General features: G+C 40.8%; 1 protein-coding gene across 1 annotated transcript in view; it reads left to right on the top strand.

Annotated features, from left to right (window-relative positions):
- Positions 1-17362, top strand: part of LOC141132936 (patatin-like phospholipase domain-containing protein 2) — a 32975-nt gene extending 15613 nt beyond the window's left edge. Inside the window, exons 2-9 of the mRNA XM_073621945.1 lie at positions 3420-3652; positions 5554-5619; positions 6820-7029; positions 7983-8043; positions 9608-9808; positions 11126-11258; positions 12172-12273; positions 13809-17362. Coding sequence (XP_073478046.1) covers positions 3420-3652; positions 5554-5619; positions 6820-7029; positions 7983-8043; positions 9608-9808; positions 11126-11258; positions 12172-12273; positions 13809-14079 — 1277 coding nt within the window. The 3' untranslated portion in view covers positions 14080-17362. The remainder of the gene's footprint in view (positions 1-3419; positions 3653-5553; positions 5620-6819; positions 7030-7982; positions 8044-9607; positions 9809-11125; positions 11259-12171; positions 12274-13808) is intronic.
- Positions 17363-18484: the final 1122 nt, after the last annotated feature.

Raw genomic sequence — 18484 nt, 5'->3', positions numbered from 1 at the left:
CATAAACTTGAGCAACATTGTGATGGATTACGATTCCTCCACAGTTCATGGCTATCTTTATTTTGTCTTTCCTTATACATTCAGGGCGGCAAGTACTGAGAGATTAGAGAAATCGCACTGATATTCTTCTGAGAAACTGGTTAATGCATCTGATGTGACTCACAAAGGGCAAACCATATAGAGTAAAAGTAGTTCTAGAAATCCAAGTTTGTTAGTTTATCAGATAATTTTGTTGCTCGTTCTCCTTTATCTGTAATGTTATATAATCTGGAGGCAAAACCGTATATATGGTCCTGCTTTTAAGTGTGTGTAATGTACGTTTATATATTATACATACAATATACACACACCGGCCACTTTTTTAGGTACATCTTGCTAGTACCAGGTTGGACCCCCCTTTTGCCTTCAGAACCGCCTTTGTTCTTTGTGGCATAGATTCAACAAGGTGTTGGAAACACCATCATGACATGATGGCATCACACAGTTGCTGCAGATTTGTGGGCTGCACATCCATGATGAGAATCTCCCAATCCACCACATCCCAAAGGTGCTCTATTGGATTGAGATCTGGTGACACTGGAGGCCATTGGAGTATATGACCTCATTGTCATGTTCAAGAGACCAGTGGTGAGATGATTTGAGCTTTGTGACATGGTGCATTATCCTGCTGGAAGGAGCCATCAGAAGATGGGTACACTGTAGTGATAAAGGGAAGGACATGGTCAGCAACAATACTCAGGTAGGCCGTGTTTTTTTTTTTTTTTTTAAACAATGCTCAATTGGTACTAAGGGGTCCAAAGTGTGCCAAGAAAATATCCCCCCACACCATTACACCACCACCAGTCTGAACCGTTGATACAAGGCAGGATGGATCCATGCTTTCATGTTATTTACGGCAAATTCTGACCCTACCATCTGAATGTCACAGCTGAAATTGAGACTAGGCAACGTTTTTCCAATCTTCTATTGTCCAATTTTGGTGAGCCTGTGCGAATTGTAGCCTCAGTTTCCTGTTCTTAGATGACAGGAGTGGCACCCGGTGTGGTCTTCTGCTGCTGTAGCCCATCTGCTTCAAGGTTGGATGTGTTGTGCATTCAGAGATGGTATTCTGCATACCTTGGTTGTATTGAGTAATTATTTGAGTTACTGTTGCCTTTCTATCATCTCAAACCAGTCTACCCATTCTCTTCTGACATCAATAAGGCATTTTCGTTCACACAACTGCCACTCACTGGATATTTTCTCTTTTGCGGACCATTCTCTGTAATCCCTAGAGAAGGTTTTGTGACAACCCCAGTAGATGAGCAGTTTTTGAAATGCTCAGACCACCCTGTCTGGCACCAACAACCATCCCACGTTCAAAGTCACTTAAATCCCCTTTCTGATGCTCGGTTTGAACTTTAGAAAGTCGTCTTCACCACATGTAGATGCCTAAATGTATTGAGTTGCTGCCATGTGATTAACTGATTGGCAATTTGTATTACCAAGCAATTGAACAGGTATACCTAATAAAGTGGCCGGTGAGTGTAAATAATATAAAATGACCAAGGCAGTGTACATAAGGAAATAAACTTGTGTAATCTTCAAAATTACAGGTAGGATACTATACAAAGCCTGCTATGTTAAGCTCATTTGTGTTTTTTGCTTTTTTCCTTTTTCTATAATCCCAGGCTTAACACAGGCCTGGAACAGCTGAGGTGTTTGTGGAAAAAAAAAATTATGAAACAGATAACACACCACTCTAAATTGCATATTTAACAGACTAGAATAAAAACAAGAGATCTTCATGTTCATTCAAGTGAATGTATGTCCTGGAATTTTCTAGGAATTTTCTAGGAATTTGCTTGTCAAATATAATCATCATGTGAATGCCAAAATCCAGTTATCAGAAAAACAAATTCCACAATACAGATGACGATAATTTACTTAAAGACTTAATTTACTGTAAGAGGCCAGCCCCCCAGAAGATATGACGATTTAATGGTCACATTGTGTTCTGCATTGCCCAAGTCCCTTCATCAATTATGAACCGGCTCTGCCAAGACTGAAGCATGTCCACTCATGGTCATTATTCTCTCGTGATTCTTTCACCACATTAGATGACAAAGTTGGGCAGGACGAATAATGATGCATTTTCACGAATGTTCTGAGAATGTTTTGCATGCTGAAGAGCAACGAAACATTCTAATGGTAGCAGAAATAAAATTGGTCCATTGGTCAACATTCCTACTTCAGAAGAGGGCACCAGCTTTGGGTTTAATGAGTAATCAAATGTTAACTTCGAAGACCACAGTTATTAAGTACTGAATTCTAAATGCTAAAATGTATGCACTCAGTAGATGTAATGCCATAGTCTAATGCAATCAATTAGTCTTACGCAATCATTGCGGGCAAATCTGTCCAGCAAAAGTGAGAATGACAGAGGTTTGGATAAACTATAATCTGTAGCCACAATTTTTTTTTTAAATTGCAATTGCACATTTTTAATCATCATACTTTTACCCACTGTCCTGGTGTTGGCTAAAATGTTCCCTCTAACTTGCCTTGCTGTTTGCTTCCTGGATTATTCTGCGTGTTTTTTTTTTTTTTTTTTATGTATAGATGGCTACCTTTTACAGTGAACATGAACAAAACGGCAGGGTTTCTATATTGTCCTTCTCCCTTAGTGGCTCAGGTCAGGTTTCCATTTGGAGCCTTCGAAAGGCTGATGGTCTTCTAACCCCCATGTAACCACATTCAGCTAATCGGAGCACATGCAATGTCGCCTACTCCTCTATATGCCGAAGCACTGGGTATTTTATCACTACCCAAAACTGAACGGAGTGCTAGGTCAGTGAAGGCAAGGTATAAGGATCAGGCTTAAAGGAGAAGTCCAGCCTAAGCTTGTTTGCCTGGGCTTCTCCTATGGATCACAGGAGTGCAATTCGTTTTGCAATTCGTTGGAGCCCAATTCTAGCTTGGGTCAAATAAAAAAAAAAAATAAAAAAAAAAATCCACCAACCAACTCTTATAATTGCAGCTCCATGGTATATGGTGTCGTTCTCCAACATTTATAATCTTCCTACCTCAGGTGTAAGATGATAGGGAAGAGGATGTGACCTAACTACACTAAAGACATTTGGGAAATGGGGTATGTGTAGGGTGTTTGGGGTTTTTTTTTTCCCCAGGAGTGATCCAATGGTGGGTAAATGGCATGGAAAGAAAGGGTGCCGGGCTGGTGACCCTGGAGTTGAGGAATGTTTCTTTTCCCTGCCTCCCTCTAATGAGAATGCAGGCTGTATGTTCAGTATTAACTTCATATTAAACTATTTATTTGTTTCCTCATAAATGGGGGTAATGCCCAAAAGACTGGGCTCCTTCTGCAGAGGTTATATTTGGCATAACAATTTACAGATGCTCTCCATGCTTTCTCATTGCAGCTCAATGTTGTTCAGATGTAATGGAGGTGGCCAAGGAAGCCAGAAAGAGAAACCTGGGCCCGCTGCACCCTTCATTTAATCTGGTCAAGATCCTAAAGGACGGACTCTACAGAAACCTCCCTGAAAATGCACATGAGCTGGCATCGGGCAAACTGTGTGTATCCCTAACCCGGGTCTCCGATGGAGAGAACGTCCTGGTGTCGGAGTTCAGCTCAAAGGAGGAGCTTATTCAGGTAAGCTGCATGTCAGTGGTGTACAGTACTGAATGACACAAGATGACTTCCCTGATGTACAGGTTTTATAAACCAAGCACCAGCAAGATGGTGAACAGGAAGTCGAGAAAAGATCTCCTTTGAGCATAGAGATGTCTGCTCTCTTGAAATGTTTTTTTTTTTTTTTGGTTTGTTTTTTTGTTTTTATGTATGTTCTTAAAATGGACCAAAAATGTGGGCTTCATAATGTAGGCAAAAATGCAATTGATTGGGGGGAAAAAGATCTTGCACTATATGCCTGGTCACAAGCACCCTTGGCAGCTCCCTTCCTTTTTAGATGCATCTTGGGAAATGCTTTATTCTGATGAATTCAGAATGATGTAGCCTCAAGGTTCACTACTTGTTTGAAAAACAAAAAAAAAAAACCTTGCAGTCTGTGCATTAAAGTAAAAAACCTTCTGCTGCAGGATCCCCCCTGCAACTCCCATTAGACCCCTTTCACACTGAGGCGCAAAAAATAGCGCCTGTAAATCGCTTCTCCTGTCACTCCAATGTGAAGGCCCGAGGGAAGTCCGTCAGAGGTTCTGCTAGCAGCTTCTTTGAGGCGCTTTAGGAGCCTTTTGAGGCGCTTTGCGGGTGCTTTTAACTTTCGGCTTTTAACTTTGCGGGTGCTTTTAACTTTTTAACTAACCCTTTACGGCCTTTAGCGGGAGTTAAAAGTGCCCCGCTAGCGGCTGAAAAGCGCAGCAAAAAGACGCTAAAAATAGCGGCGCTTTACCATCGACGCCCGGGCGCTGTGAGTGTAAAAGTGCCCTTATTACCTGAGCCCGATCCGATCCAGCTACTTGCACGAGAGCATGGCACAGAGCTAGTAAGTATAGAGATGTTTGTTTAAAAAAAAAAAAAAAAAAATTTAAAGAACCTGATAAAAAACAATCCATTCTTCATTGGGAAGAATGCCACCCTTGCAGTGGTGTCAAAAGCCACCCTTATGGGCAGGCTAAAAAGATCATTGGTGTCCTACAGCTGGCCCTGTCAAGTGGTGTTGGCTCCTAAACTATGCAGGTGGGGGGCCAAATAAACACAGCTTGAGGAATCCTAGGGTTCCACAGAACCCTGGTTGAGAATAGCTGCTCCACATAATACTGGCAAAGGAAAGGGAGAGGTAATTTAGACAACGCTCACACTAGTGTTAAAAACCACTTCCAGCCCTACATGCACCTGCAGCCATAATCCTGGTATTGATCTTTACAGCCAGCAATGGGCTTTCAGCTCGGATCCCTTTTACAGGATGCGTAAGAGGGCCACTGCTGCCCGCTGATGTTCCTGGGCTCTCCCGTGCCATTGGGAAACCCAGGACCGCTGCATACCGATGGGCTACCTGTTGACAGAGGAGAATGAATGAAGCCGGAAATTACAAGGATCTTGTCACTTCCAATTTTGATTTGTTTACTAGCTGGTACCAGCTAGGCAAGTATCACCTCAAACCAATCTCAGTTTGATCAGATGCTTTTGTGCAGAGGAGAGATCAGGGGCTTAATAGACCCCAGATCTCACCATAAAGCATACCTGACCCTGCCCATGCAGCTATTATAGAAGGTTGTACCAATAAGTCTTGCATACTAAATCTGGCACTTTCTGGTGTAAATAATGGAAAGCTGGAAGTCTAGACATCTTGTCTTTGTGACTTTAAAAACCGTGTCCAGCACTTGATACCCAAGTCAGAAAACCCTTTTATGTTTTGGTCACTTTTTTTTTTTTTTTTTTTTTTTTTTTATGGGGGGGGGGCTTACTTGTAAAGACCACTTTTACCCATAAATGGTGGTTTTGCCTTTTGGGAAATGAAATGTTAAAATATTTCTGAATAATATCTCAACTGTTGGCCTGCTGTATAGGTAATTTTTTGTTTTGTTTCCCAACAGGCTTTAATATGCAGTGCCTTTGTCCCAGTTTACTGTGGGATTATTCCTCCTACATTTAGAGGCGTGGTAAGTGTTTGCTGATGTAGTTTTCTAGGAAAAGCAGGATTAAATACTAAACTGGGTGTTGTAAAAATAAGAGAATTATCGGTTATCTGCACTCTTCTTAAATGCTAAACCTATTTGTTATACTCCAAGCTAACAAGGCAGGAAACTGTAATGACCCTGGGAATCACACAGCCTTACCTGATCTTTGGACCTAGTGGTATTCCCACAGGCAGATGGACTGGGAAAACAACTGAAGTATATTGTGTAAGGGTCCTTTCACACGGGCATTCTGTTCTGTATGTCCATTTTTCCTCCATCTGTTGGCGGAAGAAAAACAGACATACATGTATCTCTGTGGGCTAGCAGACATTGGCGGATGATCCGCTGACATCCATCTCCACTAAGCTCCGTTTACGACGCAAGAAAACCATATTTTTTCTTCCATTAAAAACGTAACGTCCCAGCATGTGAAAGGACCCTTAGGGAAGATATGTAAATTAACCATTTAAAGCAGAACTCCACCTAAAACTGGAAGTTCTGTGTGTGTGTGTGTGTGTGTGTGTGTGTGTGTGTGTGTGTGTGTGTGTGGTTTTTTTTTTTTTTTTTTTTTTTTTTTTTTTTTTTTTTTTTTTTTTTTTTTTTTTTTTTTACAGGAACTCTGATGTAAGGTAGACTTTGATGGGGACCCTGATAAAAGGGGGACTCTAGGCTCAAATTTTGTTTGCTTTGTTTTACTGAAGTTTTGAATTGTATCATGCTGATTACGATAAAAGCTCCAAGTAACTTATCCATTAATTTACATTTTATGCAGTCATTTTTAAAAGGTATTTTAGTGCCCCCCCCCAATATTTGTAAAATAAGTTTGGAGACCCCTGCTTTGGACTGATGAGCGCTAACATTTACAGCATTACCAGCTGTCCCTGTGGCTTGATAGCATAAAATATATCTAAACCCCAAAATAAAAATTGTGATATTGCACCTTACCAGCTTTTAGATGTGGTGCTGCATTAGTTTTTCAGGCTCGTTTCCACCCGGCGATCCTGCCAGTAACATACTTCCTGCCCCTGGATGACTACACTCACTGTATCCTATGCAGTATTTCCATCTGCCTAATTAAATGTAAATGGTGCTTGCATTGAGGACTTTCAAGCCTTTGCAGCACTAGTGGCATTAGAGGTACATGTGCTCTCATTTTTAACTCAATTTTCTTTCTTTTTTCAGCGTTATGTAGATGGTGGCATTAGCAACAACTTACCTGAATATGAACTTAAGAACACCATCACAATCTCGCCTTTCTCAGGGGAGTCTGATATCTGCCCCAGAGATAACTCCACCAACTTCCATGAGCTCAGAGTCACCAACACCAGCATCCAGTTCAGCCTGGGGAACCTCTACCGGCTAACGCGAGCACTCTTTCCACCGGAGCCCAAAGTAAGTGACCTTCCTTTCTGTCCTGTCTCTCATAACAAGAATGTATGACTTTTTGTCCATTCGTAAGTGACAGGTTCTCTTAACAGAACACCCAGTGATGCCCCCTCACTTTGTGTTCAACTTTCAGAGCTCTCAGAAATGCCTAATACTTCAGGTATGGAGGATCGCGTGACCACCTCCCCTCACATTCAGGATGCAATGCTTGTCCGAATGGACAATAACCAGGCTCAAACACTGTCATGTGGGTAGGGAGAAGGTCATTACCCTGTGTAAGCTCTGACACTGCATATACCCAAGTATTGGACTCATGGCGAAGCAGCAGGGGAGCACAGAAAAGAGTGAAAGTGGGTGGTAGTGGCGGCTTGTTATAACATAGTGTTACTGATTCTCTTTAAAAGTTAGAATGGGGGCCTCTGGTCAGTATTTGAAGTGGTCTATCAATTTATACCCAGTGTAACCCTTGCATTGGATATGGTGCAACTAATTTTGAGTAGTCTGAGAATTTTCAGCATGCTGAAAATTCATCTGTGATCAATCCCTTCACTCTGTGTGCCAAAAACATTGACCAGAGGGTCTGTTTCTTTTAGCTCCTTGGTGAAACCTACAGCTTCTTCCCTTTTTCGGGCCCTTGTCTTGGCATCTAAAGGAATTTATAGTGGTTGTACAAAAAAATCTTAACCATGTTATGTCTTTCTCTGGGTCATATAGACACGGGGGCTTCATTTCCTAAACATGGAGATGAATGTTACTAGGAGCATCCAATCAGCTTTATATGCTTTCTTTTTATGCACTAAAGACAGAAAAAGCTTATTGGCTGCCTTAGTCAACAACGTCACTCTAATTTCCATTGTTTAGTGACTGCTAATGCTTGTGACTGCTAATACAATGGCAGTACATTTCCCTCAGTCATCCTTTTTTGTCCATTACATTTCATGGTCCTAATGTTTCTGCAGGTTCTGGGAGAGATGTGTCAACAGGGATACAATGATGCACTTCGATTCCTAAAAGAAAACGGTATGTGTTTTGTAGATTGAAAAATATAAAACCAATGTGCATTCTGATTTCTCTTAGAATGTTTCTTGTAATATTTCACCTTTTTGGTTGCCTCACTTCTACTACTGACTAGAACTCTGCTTTTCATGCTTCTAGTTTAAATGGAAAATACATTTAGGGGGATTTATCAAAATTGAAGCAGTCAGAATCTGGGGGAGCCGTGCATGGCAACCAATCAGCTTATAAGTTTCATTTTTAAAGCTTAACTGAACAAGCTGAAAGAAGCCGATTAGTTAATATGAACAGTCGCTCCAGATTCTGTCTGATCCAGTTTTGATGAAGTCCTGCCCTGGGATGGGAGGAGCCATAAAGAAAATTGCAGCCCTACAAAGTAGGAAGAAGCGTCTGCATATATAATGCAGTAATTTCACCAAGGGTGGCCTGTCCATTAAGGGCGCACGGGCGCTGTCCCCTATATGACAAATGGATGGATTCATGCATTGCATTGCATGAATCTCTCCATGGCCGCTGTAGCCACCCCCTTTTCGGGCCCCATTTTGGACGCCGGGCAACTGAATTCCAGCGGCTGGGGTGTTTTTTTTAAATTTTTTTTTCATTTTTTTTAAACACCTGATTAGAGCCATATAGGCTCTAATAGGCTTCAAAAAAGGTGGACTTGGAGCGCAGAGCATTGTGCTCGCAGTCCATCCAGGCTTATTAGAAAAGCAAATGAATATTTGCTTTTCTAACACTGAACCATCAATCACGCCAATCAAGAGGCGTGGGTCTAATACCGGTCACCTGATTGGCTGAAGGCACAGGGGATCCCGTTGGCCAGCTAGCAGAAGCGAAGAGACGCACGGAGGACACAGATGCCATCGCCTGAATCCATACTTCCCATCCCACAGCTCGTCGCTGTCACCTGCTGTCTGACCTGTCACCAAGATGGGGTAAGTGCCAGTCAGACAGCGAGCGGGGGGAAACAGTGGCTGCCTTTGGGGCACAGTGGCTGCCTTTTGATTTATTTGTTTCAGTAGTTTTCAGAATTTTTCAGTTTGTTTGCGCACACCCCCGCCACCCCCCCACTCAAAATTTTGAGCACCAGCTGCCACTGAAGAGCACTAAGCAACTTTGGCTGCCTCAATATACATCTAATGCCCACCTCTAAAATTCAAGGATTGTAAAAATAACCTGGATTATTGGATCGACTTATTTCATAAAACAAAAAAAAACTGCTTACATGTGCTCGAAATGCCAGTAAAATGGCAATATTTTAAAAAGCGCTACAAGAGTACATATTTTTCATTTGAAATGTATAAAAAGGGCCAAAATGCCCCCTGATCCCATCAGTACTTACAACTACAGCGGCGTGAGAAACTCTGATGTATTGTATCAAGTTTCTGTGATGCTGTTGGCTGGTATTGCTAGGTATACACCTAGAGGACAAAAAGCACACCACCCATAAATGTTAATTCATCAGAATGAAGACTTGATTGATCATGGACTTCTGCAACCTGTTAACCTATCAGGGCCTTCTAACCTAATTTTTCCTTCTTTTTTTTTTTTTTTTTTTTTTTTTCTTTAGGTCTCCTAAACATGCCATCACCCATACCAGATCTGTCTTTAATGGAAGAGAAGCCCATTACTTGCAGCAGTCAGGAATGCACCATGTCCTCCAATGTAAAGAAAGCAGAAGAAATGGAAGAAAAGAGGCCTCTTGTGAAGCAGGAGAGTTGGCATCTGGATAGAAGAATAATGGAAAAACTACCACCTAGACTCTGCAAAGGTAGCTAGAGTGGGAGTGCTGTCTGTAGCATATGCTGATGTGCCTAGGATTAATGGTTTGAATGTGTGACCAGACTAAAAGCATTCAAAATACCAGTTACAAGGACTCTAACCTAGTGTCAGACGATCTGCGATTGGATTTACTTTGAGTGGAAGCAGTATATTTCAGTTGTGTTCAGCTTTTAATTAATGACTTGGCCTTCATATATGTATTTTTCAACACCATTACATAATTGGGCTGAGAAGACACATGTCCAACTTCACCCAAAGAACAACCATAACAAATAAAAACCTTGCATGCTCCAAAACCACTGATACAAAGGAAGGTAAACCCCTTATAAAGCATCATCCAGTTTGTTTTCATAGGGGGAAAAATTATTCCTGATCCTTAAAAGCAATTGGATACTCCATAAATGAACATTCTGTAGTGTTTTGCAATAGCTGGTTATAGTGTATGCCTTTAGAAACACATTTGGCCCTTTAAAATAAATCTACTTAATGATTCAGCAGGAACTAACTTGCTGTAACCCCCTTTCCCTCCCTGCACTGCATGGGTTAAATGCTTGTTCTGTCCAGGGGTTAAAGTGCAAGCTGTAGTACATGCCTTGCACCCCTGCTCTGGTCATTCTCCTCCTCTTCCCAAAGCTCTGGCCTATTGGAGTAGCCTTGGTATTGTCATGTACAACACAAGGACATTAACCCTATATTTACTGAGGAGGCTGGAGTGCAACTGGAGCTGGTTACAAGGAGGACCAATGAGCTGGAAGGACCCTGCTGGAGAAAGGAATAGGGAATAAGTATTTACCCCATATTAATGCAACCCTAGATATAACAAATGTTTAACCCTTGCAGTGTTTTGTTTTTTTTTTTTTTTTTTTTTTTTTTTAATTCCTGAAGTTGGACTGTAATTGCATGTTCTCAAGGGAAAATTCAGTTTTGGTTCATCTTTCTTTGTAGCCAAGGTCCTCAATGCCCCTATGAGTTCAGTTGTACTCTTTCCAGTTCTGCAACAATCTTTTTTGAACCTGTGCCCAAAACTGAACTGTGTGTTTCTGATGTAGTCCTACTAATGCTCTGTACAGGGACTAAATCAATGCAATTTAAAGGTATGGACATCGGACAGATGTTATAGTTTAAAGGTTTATACCAACATTCTGCATTGAGAAATGGCCTGCATCCTTCATTTTTGGTGTGCTGACTTGTATTTTACCATTCATGTTGCTTGAATAGGATCCTTCAAAAAAGTGTCTCATGCACATGTCAGTGTATACATCCTGGTGTAACAAAGCACTAAATGTATTCCCAATATGTGTTTCAGCATTGCAGGAAGCCTGTAAAGAGAAAGGAGGACTCTACAGCCATATCACGGGTCTCCTGCCTGTGAAAGTGGCCTCTTATATGGCTCTGCCATGTACTCTGCCAGTTGAATCTGCATATTCTTTAGCTCTGAGGTAAGGACTGAGTGAATGGATTGTGTTTTTGTTTTAGTTGAGAGCCTTATATGTAACTAAAACATAAATTGCATACTTTCATGTCGGGTTATACTTGTTGGTGTCTGTTTCATTAAACATAGGCATAGGTGTGACATGTTTCATGTATTAAAGTAGGTTTTCATATAGTTTTGAAGTTAAAGGGGAACTAGCAGATGGTCCTGCTTTTTGCGTGTAGGTGTGCCCACAAGCTCTGCCTGGCCTTTGGGTCCTGGAAGAGCTCATTGGCACAACTGCTGAAGGCTTTGGACATACTTGGTACCAGGCTTTGCGCGTGCTTGGGAAACTGGCAAATGCGCAGATGTGCCACAGGGCTCTCTTGGAATCTAAGCACTGTGGCACATCTATGAATGCGCAGGAGGCTGGGAAGTTCTCACCTGGATGAGAGTTGATACTTTTCAGCACAAATAAAGCACTTAAAAAAACAAACTTCCACTTGTAGAAGAGGGGAGGAGGTGGAGGCAGGGCAGCACAATATGCCCTTTAGGGTGAAGGTCCACTAATTTTTATGCAAATATAACCCATCAGTATGCTGCTTCTCCTTTTGTCCAACCAAAAAGCCTGACGTTTTGTCCTGAACCAAGGTGTTCTGCTAGCTGCAGTGAGTGAAGTGTTCTGAACAGCCCCTGCCAGAGTTCATCATATTCATCATATAATTTGTTTTTTGATCAACCTGGTTGCAAATCCATTTTTTTTTTTTTTTTTAGTAATTTGAAGTTCTAAATATTTTCCTAACATAGCTACATTTTAAAAGCCGCAAAGCTTGCAAAGAACTTTACAATCTTAGGTAATACCACATAAAAATACTAGTGTATTACTGGTGTACCCTCATCAAAGTAACTTTATTGTTTTGTGTTTCTTTTCTATATTTTAGGTTAGTAGATTGGTTCCCTGATATCCCAGATGATGTTCGTTGGATGCGATCTGTAGCTGGCTCCGTGTATCACCAAGCAAGGAAAAGGTTGTTCCCATCAAGGTAAATGAGGCCATTTTGTTAAAACTAAGCTGATTATACCCACTTTGAAGAGCCGACTGCCAACCAAAGAAAAAAACTTTTTTAATTCCCCCCCCCCCATGTCTCCCCTCCAGCTTTTTACTTACTTTTCACAATTTTCCTCTTGGCTTTGGGGTTTGCACTTTCTGTAGACACAATTGGTTCAGGGCTGGTACTATTCTTTGCGTGAATTGCAGTGATTGGGAACTGCAGACCTGGTTCTGTACCACTGTAGGAAATCTATGAGCTGGCTTGTTGTACTGAAGTCAATCTATTGAACAACTTCAGTACAACCAGCCTATTGAGTTTTGTATACTATAGCCGCTGGCAGTTGGCATTGTAGTTTTTGAAGCAGCGAGAGGGATTCCCTCATCAACACTGACTGTGTTGATGGGGGAGTCAAACCGTTTTCTTTCCTTCAAACCTATGCTCAAGGAAAGAAAATTGCATGTTCTATGGCCAGCCTAAGTAAGTTTAATTTCAACATGCAGTCCCTTTTTTATAGCAGAGTTTAGACTGAGAGATGTGAGTAGCCCATCCGTTATACTGTAATGCCCATGTGCAAACCAGGAGCATGTTGGTAGGAGAAGAGAGCAAGAATGATGCACAAGAGCTAGTCGATCGGCTGCTACAAAGAGCACTTTCACACTGAGGCGCTTTACAGGCGCTACAGCGCTAAAATAGCGCCTGTAAAGAGCCTCTCCTGTGTCTCCAGTGTGAAAGCCCGAGGGCTTTCACACTGGAGCGATGCACTTGCAGGATGGTCAAAGTCCTGCTAGCCGCATCCTTGCAGCACTATAGGAGCGGTGTATTCCCCACTCCTAAAGCACCCCTTCCCATTGAAAACAATGGGGTAGCGGCGCTTTGCGGGCGGTTTTAACCCCTTTTCGGCTGCTAGCAGGGGTTAAAACCGCCCAGCTATCGGCCAAATAGCGCTGCTAAAACGATGGTAAAGCGGCGCTAAATTTAGTGCTGCTTTACCGCCTACAATGCCCCAGTCTGAAAGTAGCCTTAAACTGGACATTTGCCTTAAAGAAAATTGTAAGCAGGCAGGCTTTTTATTGTAGAAGAAACTTCTTTTCTGCAGTAAAAGCTTTCTACCTGCTTGTTTGCAATTTTTTTGTATGAGCATGGAGCTGTGCATGCACGGCTTGGTGAACATTCTTGGCATGCCATGGTGCTGGACAGGAGTTGAATCATCTGGGCCAGTCCAGATGGCCTAAGATGCCAGGGCCAAAAGACCATGCAAAGATATTTTTGCTGGTGGTGAAGCTTGTGAATATTGCATTACCGGAGGGAAAGTTGGGTATTGCAAACTTGGTTCTCCAGCCGGAGCTGTGATGTATGGCAAAGTTCTAGTTCTCTTGTATGTATGTATTTAGTGGTTTGCCTGACTTTACAGTGAAACGTTTGGTGTCTTCTGCGTGGTGTTTTTTTTTTTTTTTTATTTATTATTTATTTATTTTTTAATAACTGTATATAATTTAACTTTTTTATTTATTTTTTTTTCCCTACAGACCGCCAGTTCACAGCACCTTGAGAAAGTGCCTGAGCCTTCCATCTCCACTCCTGCAGGCCTCCACCTATCTGTCTCCCAATATCTACTCCTCCATGGACCTGGAGGGCTGGGTGTTTGACTTTTCCTCCCCTTTGAGCTCGGATGATCTGCATTCTGATTTATACACAAGGAAACTTGGCCTCCCCTCTTTTGACCCTGATGACTCCGGAGTAGACTTATCCCTCTCTGATGACACAAGCTCCTGTTCTTCAGAAGGGATTTTTCAGTAAAATCTAGAACTGTGTAATAAGTTTCTTTCGGTGCTGAATTCTCAGGATATGTAAAAAGCTTCATACTTTGATACTATTTTTTACAGCAGCCCACAAGCTACGCAGCACTACTATAAATCACTTTCTAGAACTGGCACTTGGAAAATTTGCATCACTTAAGTGTGAGCCTTCAAAGAGAACTCCACACAAATCAATTTTACAAAAGAAATAGAATTGGGGAAATGTATACGGGTTAATATTTACTCTGGGAGCCGCACTGTAAAGTTCCTCCATAGGGTTTATCTTAGTCTCACTTGAGTCTGAGAGTGGCAAGTAGGTGTGATGCGGAAATGAAGTGTCACATACGCAACTGCTCATTGGTGGATTTTTACAGCGGAGTCCCAGATAGAAGTTTAACCCTAAATCTATATAACCCTAGTAATCCCCCTGCCCACAAATTAATTTATTCATTGTGGATGGAGTTCTCCTTGAGTCATTTTCTGATCCTCCTCTGCTGTGAAAACTTTTTGACAACGACTTATGTCTGCAACTGCTACCACTTGGACAGGCCATGGTCCTTTGCTATGAGATTTGGTGTCTAAAAAGAATGCTTAAACTTGCTATATTCTTAAGTCTTTCCAATTCAATTGACAGGTTTTTCTTTTTCTGTATAAGATCATTTCTTTTTTTTTTTGTACTTACTAAGCACAAGATTTCATAAATGGTATACACTTTCGTGGGATCAAAGCGGCACTCGGTACACTGTTTTAGCTCAGTGTCTTATTTTTTATGAATCCACTTTGTCACCTCTCACCTGATAGGGAGCCTATATGTATAGAAGAAGTTTTAATAACTTGGTGCTTTAATTAGATATTTTAAGTAAAGCCAACAATGTAGCACTTTGACTTACAGAACAAATGTTCATGTACAGACAGTGAGATGACACTGGTGCTTCTGCGGTGTTCTTAAAGGCCAACTGCTCCCAAACTCTAGGTTTAGTTTGCTTGGCTGCTTGCGAATGAAATTATATGATTAATCCTGTCTTAAATCTCAGGTATTTCCCAGTTCTGTCCAGCTATTGCAGTTAATACAAAGTCAATGGACAGGTCACATTCCGCTTATAGCTATTTCACAACCAAATTCAGTCCAAATATCCACAAGCCCCAGTGCACCTCTTCCAGACTTTTAGACCTAAATTGATTTGGGGTGAAATATTGGATGGTGCTGCCAACAAGTGGCACAGTCCCAAGTATTGCCAGCACACCAATATTTTTTCACTGCCAACCAATGCAATATTTCTGAGCCACTAGGGTCCCCTTCTTCAGGAATTAGTGAATGACAGTTGTGGAGACCTTGTGAGAAGGCAGGGAACGGAATGCTAAGGAGAATTCTCACCTCCTGGCTTCTGAAAGTTATAAGAAAGTTGCAGAATTCAAGCTGTCAATGGCCAAAATGGCATCAGTTCTGTCTGGAGTCTTTTATGCTCCAGCTGCTGTAAAGCATCCTGTGATATACTGCCTAATTCTGCAGAAATTTCGATTTTTGTTTTTTTCTGTCTGGGTAATGCAGACTTTTTTTTTTTTTTTTTTTAGGCTGGCCATACATGGTCGAATGTTGAAAGAATTTTCTTTTGAAAATCAGAATTTGTTAGTTTTGTGATCCGATGGTGCCACCATTGATTTTGAAATTCGACCAACCATGTTGCTACAGAAAATAATTTTCGTGGCTGGGAATTTTTCTTTTCTTGCACATGCATATTTCTTTTTGGATTTACATTTCTCGCACGATTCTCCCATCATTGATTAGAAAATCATTAATTTTTCAAAATATTTCCAACATGTCCAGTTACTCAATTTCGATGGCCGCACAAAAATCGGCTGTTGCTGCAGCCCACTAACTGTGCGAAATACGAATGAAAATTTTTAGATAAGATTTTCAAAGGAGAATTTTTTTGACATTCGACCAATGTATGGCCTGCCTAAGGTGTTTACATTTCTAAAACTGCCAAACTATTATGGAACATACTGTAGTTTTAATAAGGAAAGCGGTAGAGAAACTACAAAACTATGTATGAAAACGTGAGCAAAACTAAAGCTGTCGTCTCTAGCAGCCAAAATACTTGGAAAGATAAAAGCTGGTTGGTTGTTATGAGCAGGTCTGTGTTTATGAACGTATTCAATCAACTACTGACAGAACCCGCAACAGGCCCTGAGCTACCGCTAAAGGGGAATGGGATATCCTAAATATTGCACCTTATTCTCCCAAACTGCGCTGGATACAGGAAAGGGAGAACCGGATTGTTGTGGATATTGAGATCTGTTCGGAGTCTGGTTTGGCAGTCTCCACTGTGTGGCAGTAAACCAATCTTTTATAGAAATTTTGTGGTGTGTTATGGTGGTGTGTTTTTTTTTTTTTTTTTTTATGTAAATGATTACTCTGCTTTCCTCCTTCTGCAGATAGCCTCCTGTTTACATGTGATGTCTCTATTTTATTTCAATTCATACGATTTTAATGGGAATGAATATACACAAGATGAATTCCATATTGGTGCATCATTTCGGCTGCATAAACAATCACTGACTCTCAGAGGCACTGCCTTTTCCAAACAGTGTGCACTGGGCCGCCATCTTTACACCTCCCCATTGACTTGTGCTAATTGCCTTTTGCCTTCTGATCAAAGTGAAGCCTCAGTGCCTGTGGAGATCTGGCCTTGGGGTTGGCCATCAGGCTTCCATTTTTTGTTTCTGAGTTCTTCTTCTTGCCAATATTCTGTTCTGTATTTCAGCATTTTTGTTCTGTGGACACCCAGCTACACCTGTGGGGACCTTTTTTGTTTTTACTGTGCAATATTCGACCTTCTGTTTTATTTAAAAGAATGTGCTGTGACTGGTGCTGCACACTTACATGGTATGCATATCGCCCTAACATGGGTGGCCATTTTGTAAGCCACGTGGATTTTAGAAAATGTATGGTCTGACAGCTTGCTAAGAGTTGTTTGCTTGTGACTGGTTTACAGGCTGGATATCTGCTTGGCACACAAGATGGCTCTCTGTTCTGTGTACCTCTAATGTATATATAAATATTACCAGATATCTTGCAGAAAACCTCATTGGGTCTGTGTAAAGAGAAAATATATTAATAATGTTGGAGAAATAATATTTTAACTATGCACAGCTGCTGATTTAAAACAGTAGCACTTTTCCAGGGCCATTACTTGGTTTATGTGTTGTATAAATTGTCTTGAACAACTGGAGCTAATGTTCAACTGCCTATGAGGACTATAAATAAATAAATAAATTAAATATAATGGTTTCTGTATGTTTCTTTTTTTTTTTTTTTTTTTTTTTTTTTTGTGAGAAGTGACAGTTTGAAAGTTTATAGCTGAAATCGAGATGGTTCTAATATACAAAATAAATGGAATTTACTTATGTAGGATATATATATATATATATATATATATATATATATATATATATATATATATATATATATATACAGCTACCTACATTTTGTCCTTATTGTCTTCCTATAATTTGCACAGCAGTAATCACATAGGGAGTGGGGGAGAATGAACCTGTAGATAATTGGGGCTTTGTTGCATTTAAGACGGTCTGTTCATCCCCCATGAGACCTTAAGGCCTGGTTCACATTGGTGCAGGAATTGATTTGGACAGGAATCACACTGCATTCACATTCAATTTGCATGCGATTATGCAGCAGTGCAATTTGAGCCATTCATTTTGTATGGCTCAAATCGTACCTCATCTACACCAAAAAAAAAGTCCTGCACGATTTTGATTTTTTTTTTTTTTTTTTTAATTTTATTTTATTTTCTGCACCAGAATCGGATTGCTAATCGATTTTTGGAGTGTTGTTAACTCACCCTGCCGTGGTTTGCATTAATGTGTTGTGATTTTGATAAGGTGCAGGAAACTCATGGAAGTCGCTGCGAATTATGCACTGCACTAGCACTGCAACTAACAATTATTTTCATAATCAATTAGTTGGCTGATTTATTGTTTTGATTGGATAATAACCTGACCTTAACCACTTCCATACCAGGCCTATTCTGGCACTTCTCTCCTACATGTAAAAATCTGAATTTTTTTTTTGCTAGAAAATTACTCAGAACCCCCAAACATTATATATGTTTTTTTTTTTTTTTAGCAGACACCCTGGGGAATAAAATGGCGGTCATTGCAACTTTTTATCTCGCACTGTATTTGCGCAATCATTTTTCAAACTCCTTTTTTTTGGGGGGGGGGAACTGTTTCATGAATTAAAAAAATAACGGTAAAGTTAGCACAATTTTTTTTGTATAATGTGAAAGAAGATGTTACGCCGAGTAAATGGATACCTAACATGTCACGCTTCAAAATTGCGCACACTCGTGGAATGGCGCCAAACTTCGATACTTAAAAAATCT

This window comes from Aquarana catesbeiana, linkage group LG03 (assembly GCF_042186555.1).
Source record: "Aquarana catesbeiana isolate 2022-GZ linkage group LG03, ASM4218655v1, whole genome shotgun sequence".
Classification (NCBI taxonomy): domain Eukaryota; kingdom Metazoa; phylum Chordata; class Amphibia; order Anura; family Ranidae; genus Aquarana; species Aquarana catesbeiana.
This window is presented reverse-complemented; position numbering and strand designations above follow the sequence as displayed.